Genomic DNA, 16,513 nt, shown 5'->3' on the forward strand with positions numbered 1-16,513 from the left:
AAAAAATTAGTTATAGCAAATATGCGAATCGAAGTTATGTGGGAAGGAACAGATGTATAGAACTCAATAGATAAATTAAACAAGGAAATTTTAACAGCTCTTAAAAGGTGATCATGTCATTAGCCATTTTTACAATGTTCAATTTATTTAATTTACATCAGTAAGGACTTTAATTGATGGTGGTTAAAGTGTTCCTAGAAAAAGTATCTTAAATTTGAGTGACTTTCATTTTTAGCACATATAGAACTGTATCTTACACTTCCTTGTATGACTGTGTGTTGAATATTGATGTGTGGTACACGAAGTAGTACCAGTGAAAGGGTGAAAACAACACATTAAACAAACAAAACCTGCTAAATAACACTTTAATCAAGGTTCACATATAAAGTACAATCTGTTTTGAGGCTTATGTTGCACACACCCAAACTAAAGAACAATCAGGACAAAATTGTAGGTGAATAAGACAAAAGAAAGTTTAATAAGAACAATAATCAAATTTCAACTGACTTGTAAGTAAACTGAAATCTTTTATTTGGGTGAACTGGCCTTTAAGGTCTGATGTTCAGATACATGTACAGTCTTCAGGTATAATGTTAGGCAAGGTCTCATACTTGAATGAGTATCCACCATCAGATGTCGTGGTGATCCTCAGGGACCTCATGGTCCCCGGGACGGGAGCGCAACACTGAGTGATCCCCAACATTGCAGTGATTCGATCCCCACCCGAGCAGTTTCCGTGACAGTAGTAAAACGTCAGCACTTTCGGATGGACGATCCAGTTGTCCCACCCCAGCTCCTCGAAGCTGATGTCGATCTCTGCTCGGTGGCAGTCGCTGTGTAGAGGCCTCTCCTGAGAGGGGCGCTGCAGAAGATAGATGGCAGAGGGAGACCAGGGAATGGTCACTGCTGCATTGCGGGGTGACCGGGAAGGTCCACGAGGTTGAACATGGAGGTGAAGAAAGGGCATCTTGTCTGGTTCTCCCGCGTGGCACTGACAGGCTGGACAGCGGACCTGAAGAAGAAAGGGGCCTTCGGCGACGAGGGCCAGCAGGTTTTGCTCCAGATGGTAGGTGGTCCATCCATCAGAGCTTGACTTTGATGGAGCCTCCGCTGCCTGGAGTAGTTCTAGTGCTGTGGTTACAATGAAAAGCTGGGCAGAGGAGTTAGCTGTGACTGCTTCGCCTGCAAAGAACCAGAAGTGGGCTGATGTGACTACAGTGTCCTGGCTGTTGATGGAGGGCTGGAAGTAATATGTCATATGTCTGTTTGCAGTTTCTCTCTGAGCTGAGTCCGATTTGGTACAGTCTGCAGGGAGACATCAGATAAAAAAAAAAAAAAAAACATCTGTTAGCCTACTCAACACTTTCTTTCATCTCTAAACACAAAGTGAAATTCTTCACAGTGAACAGTGGTGATGAAGATGTGTACAGCGCATCACAGTCACTGAAGAAGCTACTGGGCCGAGTGACGAAACGTTTCTCCCACTGAAAACGCTACGTCCGGATTTCCTTACCTGGATGATTCAGCATGCATCAGGACACTGACAGGTATGCTTACTAATTTGGATTGAGCATGAACTTCTTTCAACCTGAGAGGACACTAACATGTTTATTTCAGCCCAGCATAAGGTTATTCTTTGATGGTTAAGTTAAACCCCAAATTACACATGCCCCATCTACACACATTTATTAAAAAAAACTTGTTTTCTACTTGCCTTTTATTATTTAAAAAACTGCATCGTGTTGGCTTTATTTCTTTCCTACATGTAGTTAATGTGTCTAAACATGAGTTAAGTTTATAAAAATTAAGTGTTGCAGATAAAGTACACATATCTCCCAGTTTACTGCAACATAAATATAAGTAAGGCTGCATTACAATATGCAGCACTGAAATTTAAGCATTGTTACCACCTAGGAGGTTGTGTTTCTAGTAGTGTTTGTGTGCATGCATGCCACTATGTCTGTAAAAACAATGGCCTAAACAGTTGAATGAATTCTGATAAAACTTTGCAGGAGTGTAAAGTGGGATCATGTTAACAATCCATTAAAATTTGGCTTAAATGCACCATTGTCTTCAAGGTCAGCTTAATGATTTATTGGTTGAAAAATTGATAAAAAGCCTTATGACTTAAAAACTATGATTCTTACAAGTGTGGTGTGTCAACATATAGAAAGTACCATATAAAGATGTAAACATTATGCCACATTTGACCTCTGACCTCTCCTTTAAGGTCAAGTTTGATTGATCTGAAGGTCAAAGTGTTAATAATGCTAACAAGAACCATTTAAAATGACAAGAGGTTTCCACTCTGACCACACTTACTGGTATGATACTATGCTAAGTACTGTTATACTATTATGACATGTACTATTTTCCTGTATTTTTCTTTTAAACTTGCAAATAAAACTTGCAATCACTTGATATTTATTACTAAGCATTTGTTTATAACACATATAAATAAATAAGTGCTCAGAATTATGTCAAGTATGTTAAAATGGGTTTAATCAGAGTAATTAACAAAAGCCTCCACTTTTCACTTGTTTTTACTGCACTAAAAAATTAAAGTACCTTTAGAAAAAGCGCAAAGAAAACACAATGAATTTTGTTTGAAATAAATACTGTCCAGGGAGCGAGCCACCTTGGCAGACAGCACTTCAGAGCGAGTGCCATTAGTTCCATTACATTTTAGAGAAGGCAAATATATTTAAAACTAATGTCTCTGAGGTTGCAACGCACACTATAACAGTAATGGATAAACAGCACTGACAAACTTTTTTCCAAAAATCCCATAATTATTAATGGAAACTTTAGAGCCAACAATCCGTTTCACCCTTTTTTTGAGGCGTTCTATTTTATTTTCAATTAGACAAGAATTATCATTAAAGGTGATCAGGTGTGTTCAAAGGCTAACAAAATAAATCGACTTTTCATTCACATACGGAGAGTAATATAACATAAAGCTTGAGGAACTTCAGTGAAGGTGATGAATATCAGTAGCTCAGGTTAATTTTAAACAAGACTTACTTTTGTGTGTATTTTGTGAGTTTTTGAAACTTGTATACACTCTATGTTGGTTGCGACGCAGAGTTTATAAAAGACAGATGGCGCTGCCACCATGAGGTGAAATGAGAACATTACACATTATTGATTCTGTTTGTGGGAGCGGGCCATAACTAATACGTTTTAAGGAAGGAGCGAGGGGCCACATAAAATCTGATTTAGTGCCGTGATTGGCCCGGGACAGACTTTGGACATCACCCTGTCTAAGGACAGAAAGACTAAATCACATATCTGTCTATCTAACTATTAATTGTTTTATTTGGAACATGTAAATATATCTAAAATAGCAGAATACATTGTAAACAGGAAAAAAAAAACCAAAGTAAATATACTGAGTTGTTGTGAATGTCTCTATATTTTACACAACTTAGATGCTTGAAAATGAGTAGGATGAAGTTTACACTTATTTGATCCTACCACCCTTAATACTATCACATAATTTTGATTAATCAGTGTATCTCACTATCTTACTACCTGGCATTTGGATAAATGCAATTCTGCTGCTCATCATATTTTTTTTTTTACTACTAGTACAAATGTATATTAATGGATGTTAAAAGAAGTAAAAATATATATAACCATCTATAATACACAAATACTAAACTTTGCAAGGAAATGTTGCAGGAAAATTTTGCAAATAATGGCATCCATATGGTTTTCATTTAGAATACGATCTATTAAAACTTAAAGTCAAAATGTATCCGTATACTGTTTTATTTGTAAGAGTACATTTTGACCTGTTGATCGATTTAAAGACTTGTGTGGAGTTTTACACTCACTCCACTCAAATAGATAAGTGGAAAAGAACTTCTCACCTGAACCCGGGAACAGAATTATTTGAGATGATTCCTGGTTCGGACGGGTTTGAGGATTAACCCATGATGTTCTGCTTGTCCTGTGGGCCCTCTGGTGCAGGTGCCTCGTATCAGGAAGTAACCTATCTGCATCGGGACCTTGCAGCGTCAGAGGGGGTTCTTCGAGCCCGAGACCCTCCAGAACCCGTACTTTGAACCAGGATAGCACAGCCCCACGGGACAGCTCCTCACCCATGCAAGCTTGAATCAGACCATGGATCCAAAGAGGACCCAGGATGAGGGCAGCACAGGACACCATGACTATATATTTTGAAACTCTTGATGGGAGGAAAAAAAAAATCCTTAAAGTAGGCGCAACTATTTTTACAGTTTCAGAGTCTGCCTTGTTTGTCTGGTTGCCTCTAGAAAATGGATTCCCTCCTGTTGCTTTCCCTGTTTTCTAACATATTTGTTTTGTCTCTGCGTGCTATCTGCCTCTGAGGGAAGTCTGTGAAGTAAGGCATTCTGCTGGTGAAACAAATGGAAGATAACAAAGAGTGACCTTGACGGATTGGATGTTACACACAGTAACAGGGGAATGTGTCTCCGTCTGCTTCTTTGTCCTACTCAGCTGTTTTTGGGTAGATTGGTTGACTTAAATCTTCAGCATGCAGATAAAAACAAATACACGGCAGAAATATAAACTTCTGTTTTTTAATTTGATGTGAATTAAATTTAGGCATCTGTCAAGACATTCCTCCTCTCAGATTTCTGTATGTTTTGCTTCCATGTTGCACACACACACACACACACACACACACACACACACACACACACACACACACACACACACACACACACACACACCTGTTAAAAACAAAATGCCTTTGTCTGCGCCTCTTTATCTGACTGGCCTTGAATCCCTGTCTGGGAAAATGTTTTTCATGGTTTTCATTTGAGGACAATTTATAACCTTTAAATGGGCCTAAAAGCAAATTTTCACAGTAGTTTTCTTTTAAAATAGACATATTTTCAATCAGTAGAGCTTTTATTTTGAGCAAATGTTAAGATGTGAAAGTACAACCAAATCTGTGAAATGATGAATAGAATGAAAACCCATCCTAGCCCACCGAGGAGCTTAAAGAGTAGTGCACCTTAAACTTGTGGACTTAATCCTGAAGCAGGATAGGAGAGATCTTTTTTCAACAGTCAAACTTTTAAAATAAGCAATAAGGGAAAATTCAAGTGTTTTCCACAAAGTCTTGCAGAAATGGCAGATATCTGACATTAAATTTGCCACATGGTGCATTGCTAGGTGGGTATAAAATGCATCAAACTTTTCCCTCTGCTTTATCCGTTTGAAAGTCAGCTTTTATGTGTATTTGGGATCACTGTCCACGCTCAAATATTTCCAAGTTTCATCTGTCTATCAGCTGATTTTAGTTGAGGATTGTAGCATTGTCTTAACACACGCTTGAATGTTCTACAGCAGGGAGCTGTCAAAATGTCTGCTTTTATAGAGGAGCTATAATACATGTATGTATATATATATATATATATATATATATATATATATATATATATATATATATCTACATGTAGATATGAATGCGCACTTTGACATCAACATCATGATGTAGTCACAAAACATTGAAGGAAAAGACAGCCTTGATTTAGCAGATTTTTCCAGGTTTAGAAGCTCAACTTTGGTTTTCTGTCTTCTTTCAGGGGAAGGACTAGATATATGTGGGACCTTCAGATTGTTCCTGCCTCTGAGACTCTCCGGGATGATATAAAACCAGACTGGATGTTAAAAACATTTGTCACATGCTCTAAGAGTATGCAAGGAGAGATTAATCAAAGCTTAAATTTCAGTTTGTTGCAGCAGAAGATGGTAGGAAATATTTGGATGTATTTAAAAGCATGTTCATTTATTCAGTAGTATTAGTTTACATTGGCAGTTTGAGCGCTCCATAATTTTAACAGTTATAAATTAAAGACTTTCAATAGTGCTGAAATGAACAATTACTTTTATTATCTACTGTTTCCTTTAATTAATTATTTTTAATACATCAAAAAAATAAAAGACAGAAGAAAAAGAAGAAGAAAAAAGATATTTGGTAGATATATTTATATCTATGGAGAGAGAGAGAGAAAGAGAGAGAGAGAGATTTTTTTCTTTCTTTGAAAAATGACTCAAAAGTGTTTTTTTATGGTGGAAAAGGTTGCCCTCTTGAATCTCGTGTTCACAGTACAAAAACAAAACCCAAAAAACTTCCTTTCCTTTTCTTGGTTTCTGGTGAACACGAGCTCTTATTCTTTCCAATTTGCTTTGGCACTCATAACATTGGTTTGTTAACATGTGACGTCAAGACTCATCAGCCAGTGTTCGTTAAAAAAAAGAAATAAAAGTTTCTTTGTGTGTCTGTTAGTAATGAAGGATCAAGTGGCTGACTACTCTCAGCTGATAATTAATTTGTCTGTGAATGAAAGCATTGACGGCCAGGATGGAGACTGAACCTATGACCTTAGCATTAATAACATCACACTCTAACCATCAAAGCTAACCAGTCTAGAGTGGGTGGCTTTTTAACATTTTATTATTATTATTATGCTGAAGAAATAGTATATCCCTGATGGTTGTTCTGTCAGATAGAACAGCTTTTTTTTGTTAGAACATGAGCCTTGAAGGAAATATATGCATATTTGAAATTTTTTCTTATTTTTAAGTAGGATGTCAGTAAAGCGTGCTGGAAGGATCATTTTAATGGTTGCAAGTAGTGAATGAAATGTAAAACATTTTATAAATAGATGGTCCTATGCAGTTATACAACATGAACACTGTGTTTCAGAAGGTGGTGGTATGAAACAAATTACTTCATTAAAAAAAACAAACCCTGGGTGGGCATTGAGCTCATGTCCTGTTAACACCACACGATAACAATCTGAGCTAAGTGGCATACTGTGACTACTTTTTACAACTTAAGAGAAATGTGTGCTTATACAGAAATATTTCAATTGGTACCAATGAAAACAACCATCAAATGGATAAACCCAAATCTTGGATGCTCCTTTTTGCCTACTAATCAGAAGGTAGCTGTGTAGTTCATTCGACGAGTAATGTGGATGAAACAATTGAGAATGTTATACTTATACAGCCATTATTGTATTACTGAGTCAGCTGGGATAAGTAAAGAATGGGGGATTTTTATGTTAAGCTTTTCTTCATATAACCACTGTAACCTTTTGACTTTTTCTACTGAAACATTATGTGTGAAAAGCCTAATTATGTTTACTTAATAGCCTTTAATTAATTAGAGGTTGCACTATCGTGCTCGGGCATAAAAGAAGTCCTACCCCTAGCATCCTCTTCTGTCACACAGACTCGCTGCATGTCCTGTATCCAGGAATCTACTCTGTGATCTTTGTCTTTTCCTCCTGCCTGGCAGCTCCATCTTCAATATCCTTTTTCCAATATATCCACTATCCCTCCTCTGGATGTCCAAATCATCACAATCTTGCTTCTCTAACTTTGTCTCCAAACTGCTCAACCTGAGCCGTCCCTCTAGTCCTGTCCATCCTGGTCAGTCCCAATCTTAACATCTTCAGTTCAGCCTCCTGTCTTTTTGTCAGTGTCCCTGTCTTCAAACCATACATCATAGCAGGTCTCACTACTGTCTTGCAAATCTTCCCTTTTACTCTTGCTGCCATACCTCTGTAATAAATCACCTCTGGCACTCCAGTCTACCCACTCACCCTGCCTGCACTCCCTTCTTTACCTCTCTTGGACCAGTACACTTCATCTCCTTTTCTCAGGCATTTTCTCTCTCCAAGACTGTGTTCAACCACCTGGCCAAAAACTCCACTACCCTCTCTCCACAGGTATGTCATCTGTCCACTCTTCATCCTCTTCATAGCTGTCCACACTTTCTCTTCTCTACACCTTTAATCCAAGAAGGGACATTAAAATGTGAGGAGTAATAAATACAAAAAGTGTGAGAAGTCTTTTAAAATGTGTGGCTACAAGATCTTTCAATGTATTGGCATATCTGCATTGACAAAAAAGATTTGGGCCTTTGATGTAGGCCTGCTGCTAAACAAACAATCACTGCCACTCATCTGAGCAGGAAAAAGTTGCCACACCCACACTGAAGATCAGATAGAAAGATGAGGAAAAGAGGGAACGGTAATGAGAGACAGGAACCAATGAAAACAAAAAACAATATTGGTCTAAAGAACACAGACTACAGGCATCGGAAAATGGAAAGCTTCTGGCATCAAAAATCGGTTCTACTTCGTTCAGATTCTCTACATTCATATGTAGAGAAACCACCAATGAGACTTGGATTAATTAAAACATGTTGTGCAGCAGTGTTGCTCTTGCACTATTATAAACATTTGTCTGTTATATGAATATTTATTATTGTAGAGTCTTTACCTTAGAATAAAACGCATTTTGAGGAAACTTCATGTGATTTGGGGCTCTATATTTTTTACCCCCAGCATTTTCAAGTTCTTGTAATTACTTAATCCACATGAAATTTTCAAAGCAGAAAAAAGAAAAACTTTGTGGCATGTTTTTTTGCTATAACCAGCTTTGAGCGTGAATATCAGTTTAATATCTATGATCCAGAGGAACATAATTTTGGACCGTTACCTTGGAGGACCTCTTTCTGATAATTCACTAACAACACCCCCCCCCCCCCCAAAAGTCAGTAAACTTAAGTAAAGGTTCATACCAACCATGTGGCAAAGTTCAAAATATGTTATAGCATGTGGAATGTCCCTCTTTTTTAACCTACAGTTCGATTGCAGGTTCATTCTGTGTAAATAAGCGGACTAGGAAAATATTCATATTATGATGGTTATGTTTTGCATGGTTTACTTATATATGCTAAAATTATTGTCCAAAAAAGTAAAAAAAGAAAATAAAAATTAAAAATTAAAACCCAGCCCATGGATCCTGAAGGTAAACAGCCAGGCAAGACTCCAGAAATCAAGCTACAACTCATACTCCTAATCCTGCTAATTAACATTACCCCACCGCTCCACCCCCGCCACACACACACACACACACACACACACACACACACACACACACACACACACACACACACACACACACACACACACACACACACACACACACACACACACACAAAAAAAGCAGCAATACATTTTGAAATGATAGGAAGTAAATTGGAAATACTTTCAAAGTTAGGAATAAATCTACCTGTGATCACTAAATCTGTAGTCTGGCATTAAGCTGAATACTGGGTTTCAAAATGTCTCAAGATCAGTCTGTTTCATGAGGCTATATTTGTTTCATACCTTTTATTATTTTTATTAGTAGTATTATTAATTATAAAGCCACTCTCATCAGTAAATGTTGTATATTAAGTCCTTAAAATTTTTAAAGACGATAGGAAGAGCTTAGTATTACAGATAGCTATTTTGTGGGTCTCGCTTAGCATAAAGCATTTCTTTTCTGCATGTGTACATTGAGCTGAGAGAAAACACAGCATCAGCCAGGAGGGTTGGCAGATATGGGAAGATGCTGAAGAAAAACATCTCCATGGTGGAGACCAGCAGGTATCTGTGTTTCGGCCGAGCAGATGTGACCGCATGAAGCATTGCTGCGATGACCGGATCGGCGTCCTTGAATCCCACCCTACATGTTGACGTGAAGTAGTCATTGGCCAGATCAATGTACTCTCTGCCAAAGATTCGTTTTTTCTCATCATCCAGTTTGTTCCAGATGTCCAAAGCAGTTTTCCTCTTCAGGATATTAGTGGCTTGGCCAAAATTACCTGGCTGAATGATGCTGACCTGAAAGGGAGTTTATGTTCAGTTAGTCCATTTACAGCGTTTTTGTGTGTATCTGTGTGTTTGTGTGTGTGTTTTAATTTAAACAACAAATCCATGACATTTATGAAAGATTATTTGCATTCCTGATGAAACTTGAGCTAGCTTAGCATAAAGACTTGACTAGGAGGAAAGAGTCTTCTATCAGGTATTATTAAATCTTGATGGGCGTTCACTGCAATCAGTATCAATTACTCCAACTCATGGATTCCTGTAAACCCATAACTTGTTTTCTCACTTCTATTTTTGTTGGGTTAGACCAAAAAGAAGAAATGGATTAGGCAAACTTTAGATATACTCCAATCAATTTTCTATTATATATACTATGATGTCATGTTTGATCACAATAATCTCAAAATTAAGGACACAGAGCTAATATTTTTACATTTTTAAGTAAAGATTTAGGTTTCAAGAGAAACAATGTGGTTATGAAAAATGGCAAAGCTCTTTACTAATAGTACCAAGCTTGCACAATGTTCAAGGTTTCTGCCCTGGACTCGTTCATATGGTCACAAGTAGCAGGTAAACACATGGTCACTTAGAGCTTCATGTCTGTTAATGAAATACACATTAACAGACAAACAGTCTTGAGCCGCCCCTCATTTGTTTATATTTTGTTTCCAAGAAGCCAAAATTTTCTGTATTTTTTCAAAGTGGTCTTGATCAATAGCTTGCTGGACTTTCTAAAAGGGCATTGGTTGCTATTTTAGTCATCTGTGGTCTATACATAACAGGTAACTTAGTAAAGAACCAGGTTTAAATTGCATTTAGAGGCACTATGTTAATAGCTGCCCATTGCAAAAACACATTTCAGGACAAAAGGAGAAGTGGGAGGCCTTTAAAAATCCTACAGCAGATGAACAGCATCTTAAGAAATAGGAAAAAAAAAAAAAACCCTAATCAGAAACGTTCTCAGTGGAAGGCTGGCTGTCAAGAAGCCATTCTTATTGAATGGAAAGAGGGAGAAAAGGATGAGGTGTGAAAATTACACAAGAACTGGACTAAAAAGCTTTGACAACTGTTCTGATGGAGTGATGAATCCATAGTTAACATTTTTGGTTCAAATGGCCATCATTTTTAGGTCAGGAGAGTGGTACAACAGTGACTTTCTTGATGCATGCTCAATCATAAGCAAATCCCAAATAATTGATTCTGAGACCTGCAGTCAGCTGGGACTGAAGAAGTCACTTGGATAAGTGAAAAAATGTTTCTCACACTGAAAATGTTACGTCTAGATGAACAGAATCATTTTTTTGGATACAACAGTGAGTGTTTACAGCCATCTGTAAAACACGGTGGGGGCTCTGTCATGGTTTGGGGCTGCATTTGAACCAGTGGTGTAAATTGATAGAATTATGAACAGTCTCAAAGCAGCCAAATTCTTCTGTGTGTTATACAAGTGTAAGAAGCAGAGGTTTCTGTGAATCCTGTTCCTAAAAGCAAAATAAATAAGCATTGGAATGTCTTAGAAAATTCAATGAAAACATACCATGGTTTTTCATTAGAATGTGACATCCTACAGCACTGGCAAAGACAACTCTGTACGGTGTAATTAAAATAAAAAAATTCAACTTTACTTACTCAATGAACAGTATTCATAGAAAGGCTTCCTTCCCATTCCCCTCACAGGCATAACATTTTAAGTACCACAGAATTACTAAATTTTCTACTTCATGCTTTACAGTGTCACAGGATGTTTTTGTGTATCTTTTCACCCATATGGTACCTTCACGCCAAAACTAGCCATTTCCACTCTTAAGCAGTCAGCAAATGCCTCCAGTCCTCTCTTTGACACACTGTATGCTCCCATGTTCAAGCAGTAGAAGAAGGAAAAGATGCTTGACACAAAAACCATCCGACCTGAAAACATTACGCAAGCCTTTATTATCCATAATGCCACTACAGTATAAATGTGAGGACAGTAATGTAGCTACACATGGAACTCACCTTTGCTGGCACGAACCAGAGGTAGGAAAGTGATAGATGTCCTAATGGATCCAAACAGGTTAACATCCACCATGTGTTGGAAATCTTCAATAGTGCTCCATTCGATCTCGGCCCAGTCTGAGATCCCAGCATTGTTCACAACTGCCCACAGACCTGAAAAACAATAAAATCCCACTGACCCTACTTTTTTTCTTTAGAGAAATTTAGTTTTAAATGTGCAATAAAAAACATGCAAAATATTGTCATGGATAGATCAAATAGATTAGAAAGTTTTTTTTTTCCACACTATTTGTCAAATTTGTCAAAGTTTTATTTCTTGCAAAAAAAGAAACTGAACTGGCCTCTGGAAAGTTGACCTCACAAGCTAAAAAAATTAAAAGATTGGATTTACTGTGGATTCAAGACTTTTCATAATTCACCTTTGCCTTTTATAATCTATAGCCATCATTCAGATTTTATCCTTACATATTTAAAGAGCTACACAAAAGTCAAGAACTTGCATGAGTTTGAACCAAAATTTAAAGAAAAGTCAAAAGTTTGTCTTTTCTTTATCTATGGAAATAAGAGTCAAAAGATTCAGGATAAGCAAACAATAAAATACAATTTTCTCCTTTTTGCCATGGCTAATCTTTAATACATTTTTTTTCATTGATCTAAACTCCTACCTTTCTCTGGCAGGTTCTCCTGCACCATTTTCTTTGCCTGCTGCAAGTCTTCATCCCTTGTGACATCCAACTTGAGGATTTTCAGATTACTGGAGCTCTGTCTGACCAGGCTCTGGGCTCCGGCTCCTTCTGGAGACAAACACCCAGCAAAGACCACAAACCCCTTCTGGTCCAAACAGCGGGCCAGGCGGTGCCCGAAGCCACTGTCACAGCCTGTTATCAGCACAGCGTGGCCACAACTGTCCAGCACATGGTTGGAGCGGTAGCTGGAAATAAGCTTGGAATAGATGAAGAGGAGGATGGCAGTGATGGGGATGATGCTGACCATTTCAACGAGGAAGAAAATGGTGTTCATGCTGCTGAAGTTTCAATGAACTACTGTGCCAGATGATTATCTGTATAGATGCACGGTTGATGAGGTTCAGAGGATAGACTGGCCACCTTATATAAATAGCTTCACCAGAGAAAAAAAAAACAGAAACAAGATTCAAAACAAGTGAAAATAGACAAAATCTTTTCTTCTAAAAGAGAAAACGTTTCTTCTTGAAACATTAAAAAAGGCCACAAAATAAAGATTAACTCTTACCAGAAGTGTCATCTCATATACTGGTGAAAGGGAGTGCAGTCTTTAAATAACAAGTCATCAGGTGAACTCTGCCAGGACGATAAAGTCAGATCAAAAGCCAATCAGTGATGAGGAAAGGTTCAGAGTTTTTTTTTTTTTTTTTTACACATTTTTCACAAATTTTCATGTGACCTGTTGCTTAAAATGTGATGTTTTTACAAAATGCCTCCGGCTGCTTTCATTTGAGAAAATGTTTAGGAGAGTTATGAAAAATCCTGACCCATTACTCTTTAATTACAAAGAAACATATCTTTGTAAGACATCTTATGTGTACTGGAACCTTCACACAGTCATGTGGGGATAGCTTTTGTGGCCTTACCAAGAACTAAAGATTATACAAAAGTACAGGAACTAAAGATTATACAAAAGGGTATTATACAGGGGCACTGCAAACAGCCAAAGTGTTCGTTACCTCTGTTCAACAAGTCAGTAGTCGTTTCATCAGGAGCAGACATTAAAAAGGAAACAAATAATCTTGTCGACACAGCCAACAAATAATCGAAACAACTGGCTATAGGCAGACTTATAGAGCTATGGCTTTAAGGCATCAGTAGTCAGTCTGTCCCCCTCTTTTTTCTCTGTGGTGTGATAAATAAATATGCCGTGTATATACAGTAGATTTTAAAATGAGCCTCTTTTGCAACAAAAAACAAAATAAAAAATCAAACAAAATAAAAAACAAAATAAAAGCGGTATCCAGTTTTTACCACACACACACAGACACACACATACACACACACACAGAGTAATATACATTGTAAGTTACAAATATTGAATTATGAAATATGAAATATTAAGACATCTGATCTCATCATGTTTAATTAAGATTGGACAGCTGTGGATTATCAGAAATCAGCTGTGCTACTCTGACTTCAGCTCTCAGACCGACGCATCCCATCTGAACTAACTGGAGTAATTGGGTAACAACAACCTGCAGGATTCAGATGTGGAGCAGCTGTCTCTTATGAAGACTCCACACTGTGGACTAAAGATTCTGAGTCAAGTAAAGAGTTGGAGTCACTCTTGCCACTTTCAGCAGTATTGTGCAAAATATAGGTGGTATAAAAGCAAAAATCCACTGTTTCCTGTAAACCTATACAGAGACGGCTCAATGGCTCTTTTCCTCAGTATAGTTGTGAATGGAGAATGATGACAATTAACCAACCAATCACATCAGCTAGAAGCTTATTGTGATCATGTGTTTAAGTTGGCGTGAAGATGACTGTCATCACTGTGTTCATGCCTACAGGAGATAAAGCTGAATTCCAGCTGACAGCCTTACAAGACATACAGAGACAGTGGTTCTCATTGATCAAACTGCAGGAGCATCAAATTTGATCTCACGCTAATAAATGTCATCTTTGTTAAAACTCTGAGATCAGGGTCACTAAAACCTACAAACCACTTGCTCTTATTGCAGAGAACAATCATCATATTTCTAGTATGTTTACTGAAGTGTTTGTACAGCAATGGAGATTTTGGGATGCTCAGTAGTTTATTTCCTCTTTGCATTTGAGTGAAAGCTAAAAGTTTCTCCAGGTATATGAGCTTCGAGCTCAATTTGTTCACTCCAACATGTTAACATGCTAAAGCTGTCTGTCCCACACAGCTGCTCTGAACAAGTCCTCACTGCTCTTTATACTACATGTGCTTAACACTGACTGCCAGAAAGGACTTTCTGTGAACGCTAAGTTATCATCTCAGTCTTTCTTCGTCTCTCTAAAAGTTAGGGGAGGACTTCTCTTCTCCTCACCTCCACCAGAGACTCTTCTCTCAGCTGACCTGCATGGTTCCTGCATCGACGACCCATCAAACCTTTGAGCTTTGTGGGTTTACTGATGTTCTAGTTTTATATAGTTTCATCCTTTGTTATTTCCCATCATTTCCGAGTTTTGTTTCTAACTCAGTTCCTTGGTTGATGTTAGCCCCTTTTGTGATCTCTGTCTCCCCAGTAATGTCCCTGTGTCTGTCTGGTTTCTGTCTCTGTGGCTGTCTGTAGTTTCTGTTTTGTTTGTATTTGTTAATACATTCTGTAGCGTTCTGTGCAGGACCACCATGTTCTGCAACAGCCTTCTCCACCAGGTCATCAGACTGTTGAATTCTAGATGAAAATACGACACACATATTGGATACCAGCTTCCTGTATGTTAATTCCTCAGGTCACTTTTACCATTGGACTTTGTAATATTTTTGCTACTATACATTTTAATTAGTGCTGTCAAAATTAACACGTTAACACAAATTAATCTGTCATCACGGTCAACGCGATTAACATTTTTAAGGCAATTAACGCATCCGGAGTGCAAAATGACTCAAAATCCCTGAAATGTTTCTTTCAATGCATTTACGGCAGTTTTTCCAAGTAGAGTTACCTTCACACATGCGCAAATGGGCAGTAGATCTGGTAGTGATGGGCAGCTGAACCAATCAACTCAATATAGAAGATGATAAATGCACATTGGCCCTCTCGATGGGAAATTTGAGTATAAAAAAAACCATGACGGAACAGTGGACCGACATAAAGTATTATGCACATTGTGCAAGAAGGAATTTTATTTTCACCGAAGCACTTCCACCTTAAAATATCACATTGATACTGCAGACCTATTAACATCGTTAAGAACACACTCTTTACATAGCTTTGGTTCCTCGTTTCAACAAGTTGAAGTGCCTCCCCAAGAGTGACAGAGAGAGTGGATAAATGTTTACAGAGTTTTTTGTTAACATGAATGTTCAAGATGTTCAATAAACATGTTAAGTGCAGATATTTTCCCTTTTTTCAAGTCTGTTCGCTCATGAAAAATGAAATGCAATTAATATAGAATAAAAATGAATGACATTTAATCGTGATTAATCAAAATCAATCCACTGTAACCCTGTGATGAATCTGATTAAACATTTTAATTGTTTGAGAACACTAATATATATTATATATTAGTATATAGATTTTTTAAAAAGTTGTATTTCACAGGAGAGAAACTGTGCTAAAAGATCGAAGAAAACTATTCAAATTCACTTTGAATTTAAGCATACATTCTTTGTGTTCATTCTGCATTTACTTCATTATACTTGCTTAAATGTCAGTTACAAGCTTAAATATAAAGTTGAAAAAATGTAGTTGCAACCAGGCAATTGCGATTAATCGCGATTAATTAGAGAAAATTGTGAGATTAATTAATTAATGTTTTTAATCTATTGACAGCACTAATTTTAATATATTTATATATTATATTATATAAATATACAATAATGTAAAAATATTATTGATATTTTATGCTGTATTTTCATCGTGTTTTGACCTACCTGTAACAAAATCCAATTCTTTGTACACTTGCTGTGTGCTGTAAAAAAATAAAAACCTGTCTGTCTGTCTGTACCACTGAATGAACTGCTCTGAGCAAAGCCCCCACTATCAGAGCAGTTCACTATCACTAGAGTTCCGTGACTGACATATCTGGACTGCTCTGTTGCTGCTCTATCGTACACAGTATTTCCAGGCACACTGAGACTCCTCCACTCCTTCTGCTCTACACTCACACACCTGCTCCACCTGAGCT

General features: G+C 37.4%; 2 protein-coding genes across 2 annotated transcripts; both read right to left on the reverse strand.

Annotated features, from left to right (window-relative positions):
- Positions 1–349: 349 nt before the first annotated feature.
- inha (inhibin subunit alpha) lies at positions 350–4,381 on the reverse strand. Its single transcript, XM_003453174.5, has 2 exons — positions 3,876–4,381; positions 350–1,305 (listed from the first exon to the last, which is right to left on the reverse strand). The coding sequence occupies exons 1-2, from the start codon at positions 4,171–4,173 to the stop codon at positions 563–565; spliced, it is 1,041 nt and encodes a 346-aa protein (XP_003453222.1). The 5' UTR covers positions 4,174–4,381; the 3' UTR covers positions 350–562.
- Positions 4,382–9,191: 4,810 nt separating this feature from the next.
- Positions 9,192–16,325, reverse strand: LOC100700220 (D-beta-hydroxybutyrate dehydrogenase, mitochondrial-like). Its single transcript, XM_003453190.4, has 6 exons — positions 16,260–16,325; positions 12,918–12,985; positions 12,332–12,785; positions 11,667–11,819; positions 11,446–11,579; positions 9,192–9,683 (listed from the first exon to the last, which is right to left on the reverse strand). Exons 3-6 carry the CDS (start codon positions 12,684–12,686, stop codon positions 9,294–9,296), a joined length of 1,032 nt encoding a protein of 343 aa, XP_003453238.2. The 5' UTR covers positions 12,687–12,785; positions 12,918–12,985; positions 16,260–16,325; the 3' UTR covers positions 9,192–9,293.
- Positions 16,326–16,513: the final 188 nt, after the last annotated feature.

This window comes from Oreochromis niloticus, linkage group LG23 (assembly GCF_001858045.2).
Source record: "Oreochromis niloticus isolate F11D_XX linkage group LG23, O_niloticus_UMD_NMBU, whole genome shotgun sequence".
In the NCBI taxonomy this organism is placed as follows: Eukaryota; Metazoa; Chordata; class Actinopteri; order Cichliformes; family Cichlidae; genus Oreochromis; species Oreochromis niloticus.

Excerpts from the sequence above, each read along its gene's own strand:
- LOC100700220 (XM_003453190.4), bottom strand. The coding sequence starts at position 12,686 with ATGAACACCATTTTCTTCCTCGTTGAAATGGTCAGCATCATCCCCATC. Across the intron at positions 11,820-12,331 it reads GGAGAACCTGCCAGAGAAAG|GTCTGTGGGCAGTTGTGAAC; the intron begins GTAGGAGTTTAG and ends ATTGTTTTTCAG. Across the intron at positions 11,580-11,666 it reads TCTGGTTCGTGCCAGCAAAG|GTCGGATGGTTTTTGTGTCA; the intron begins GTGAGTTCCATG and ends TAATGTTTTCAG.
- inha (XM_003453174.5), bottom strand. The coding sequence starts at position 4,173 with ATGGTGTCCTGTGCTGCCCTCATCCTGGGTCCTCTTTGGATCCATGGT. Across the intron at positions 1,306-3,875 it reads AATTCTGTTCCCGGGTTCAG|ACTGTACCAAATCGGACTCA; the intron begins GTGAGAAGTTCT and ends GTCTCCCTGCAG.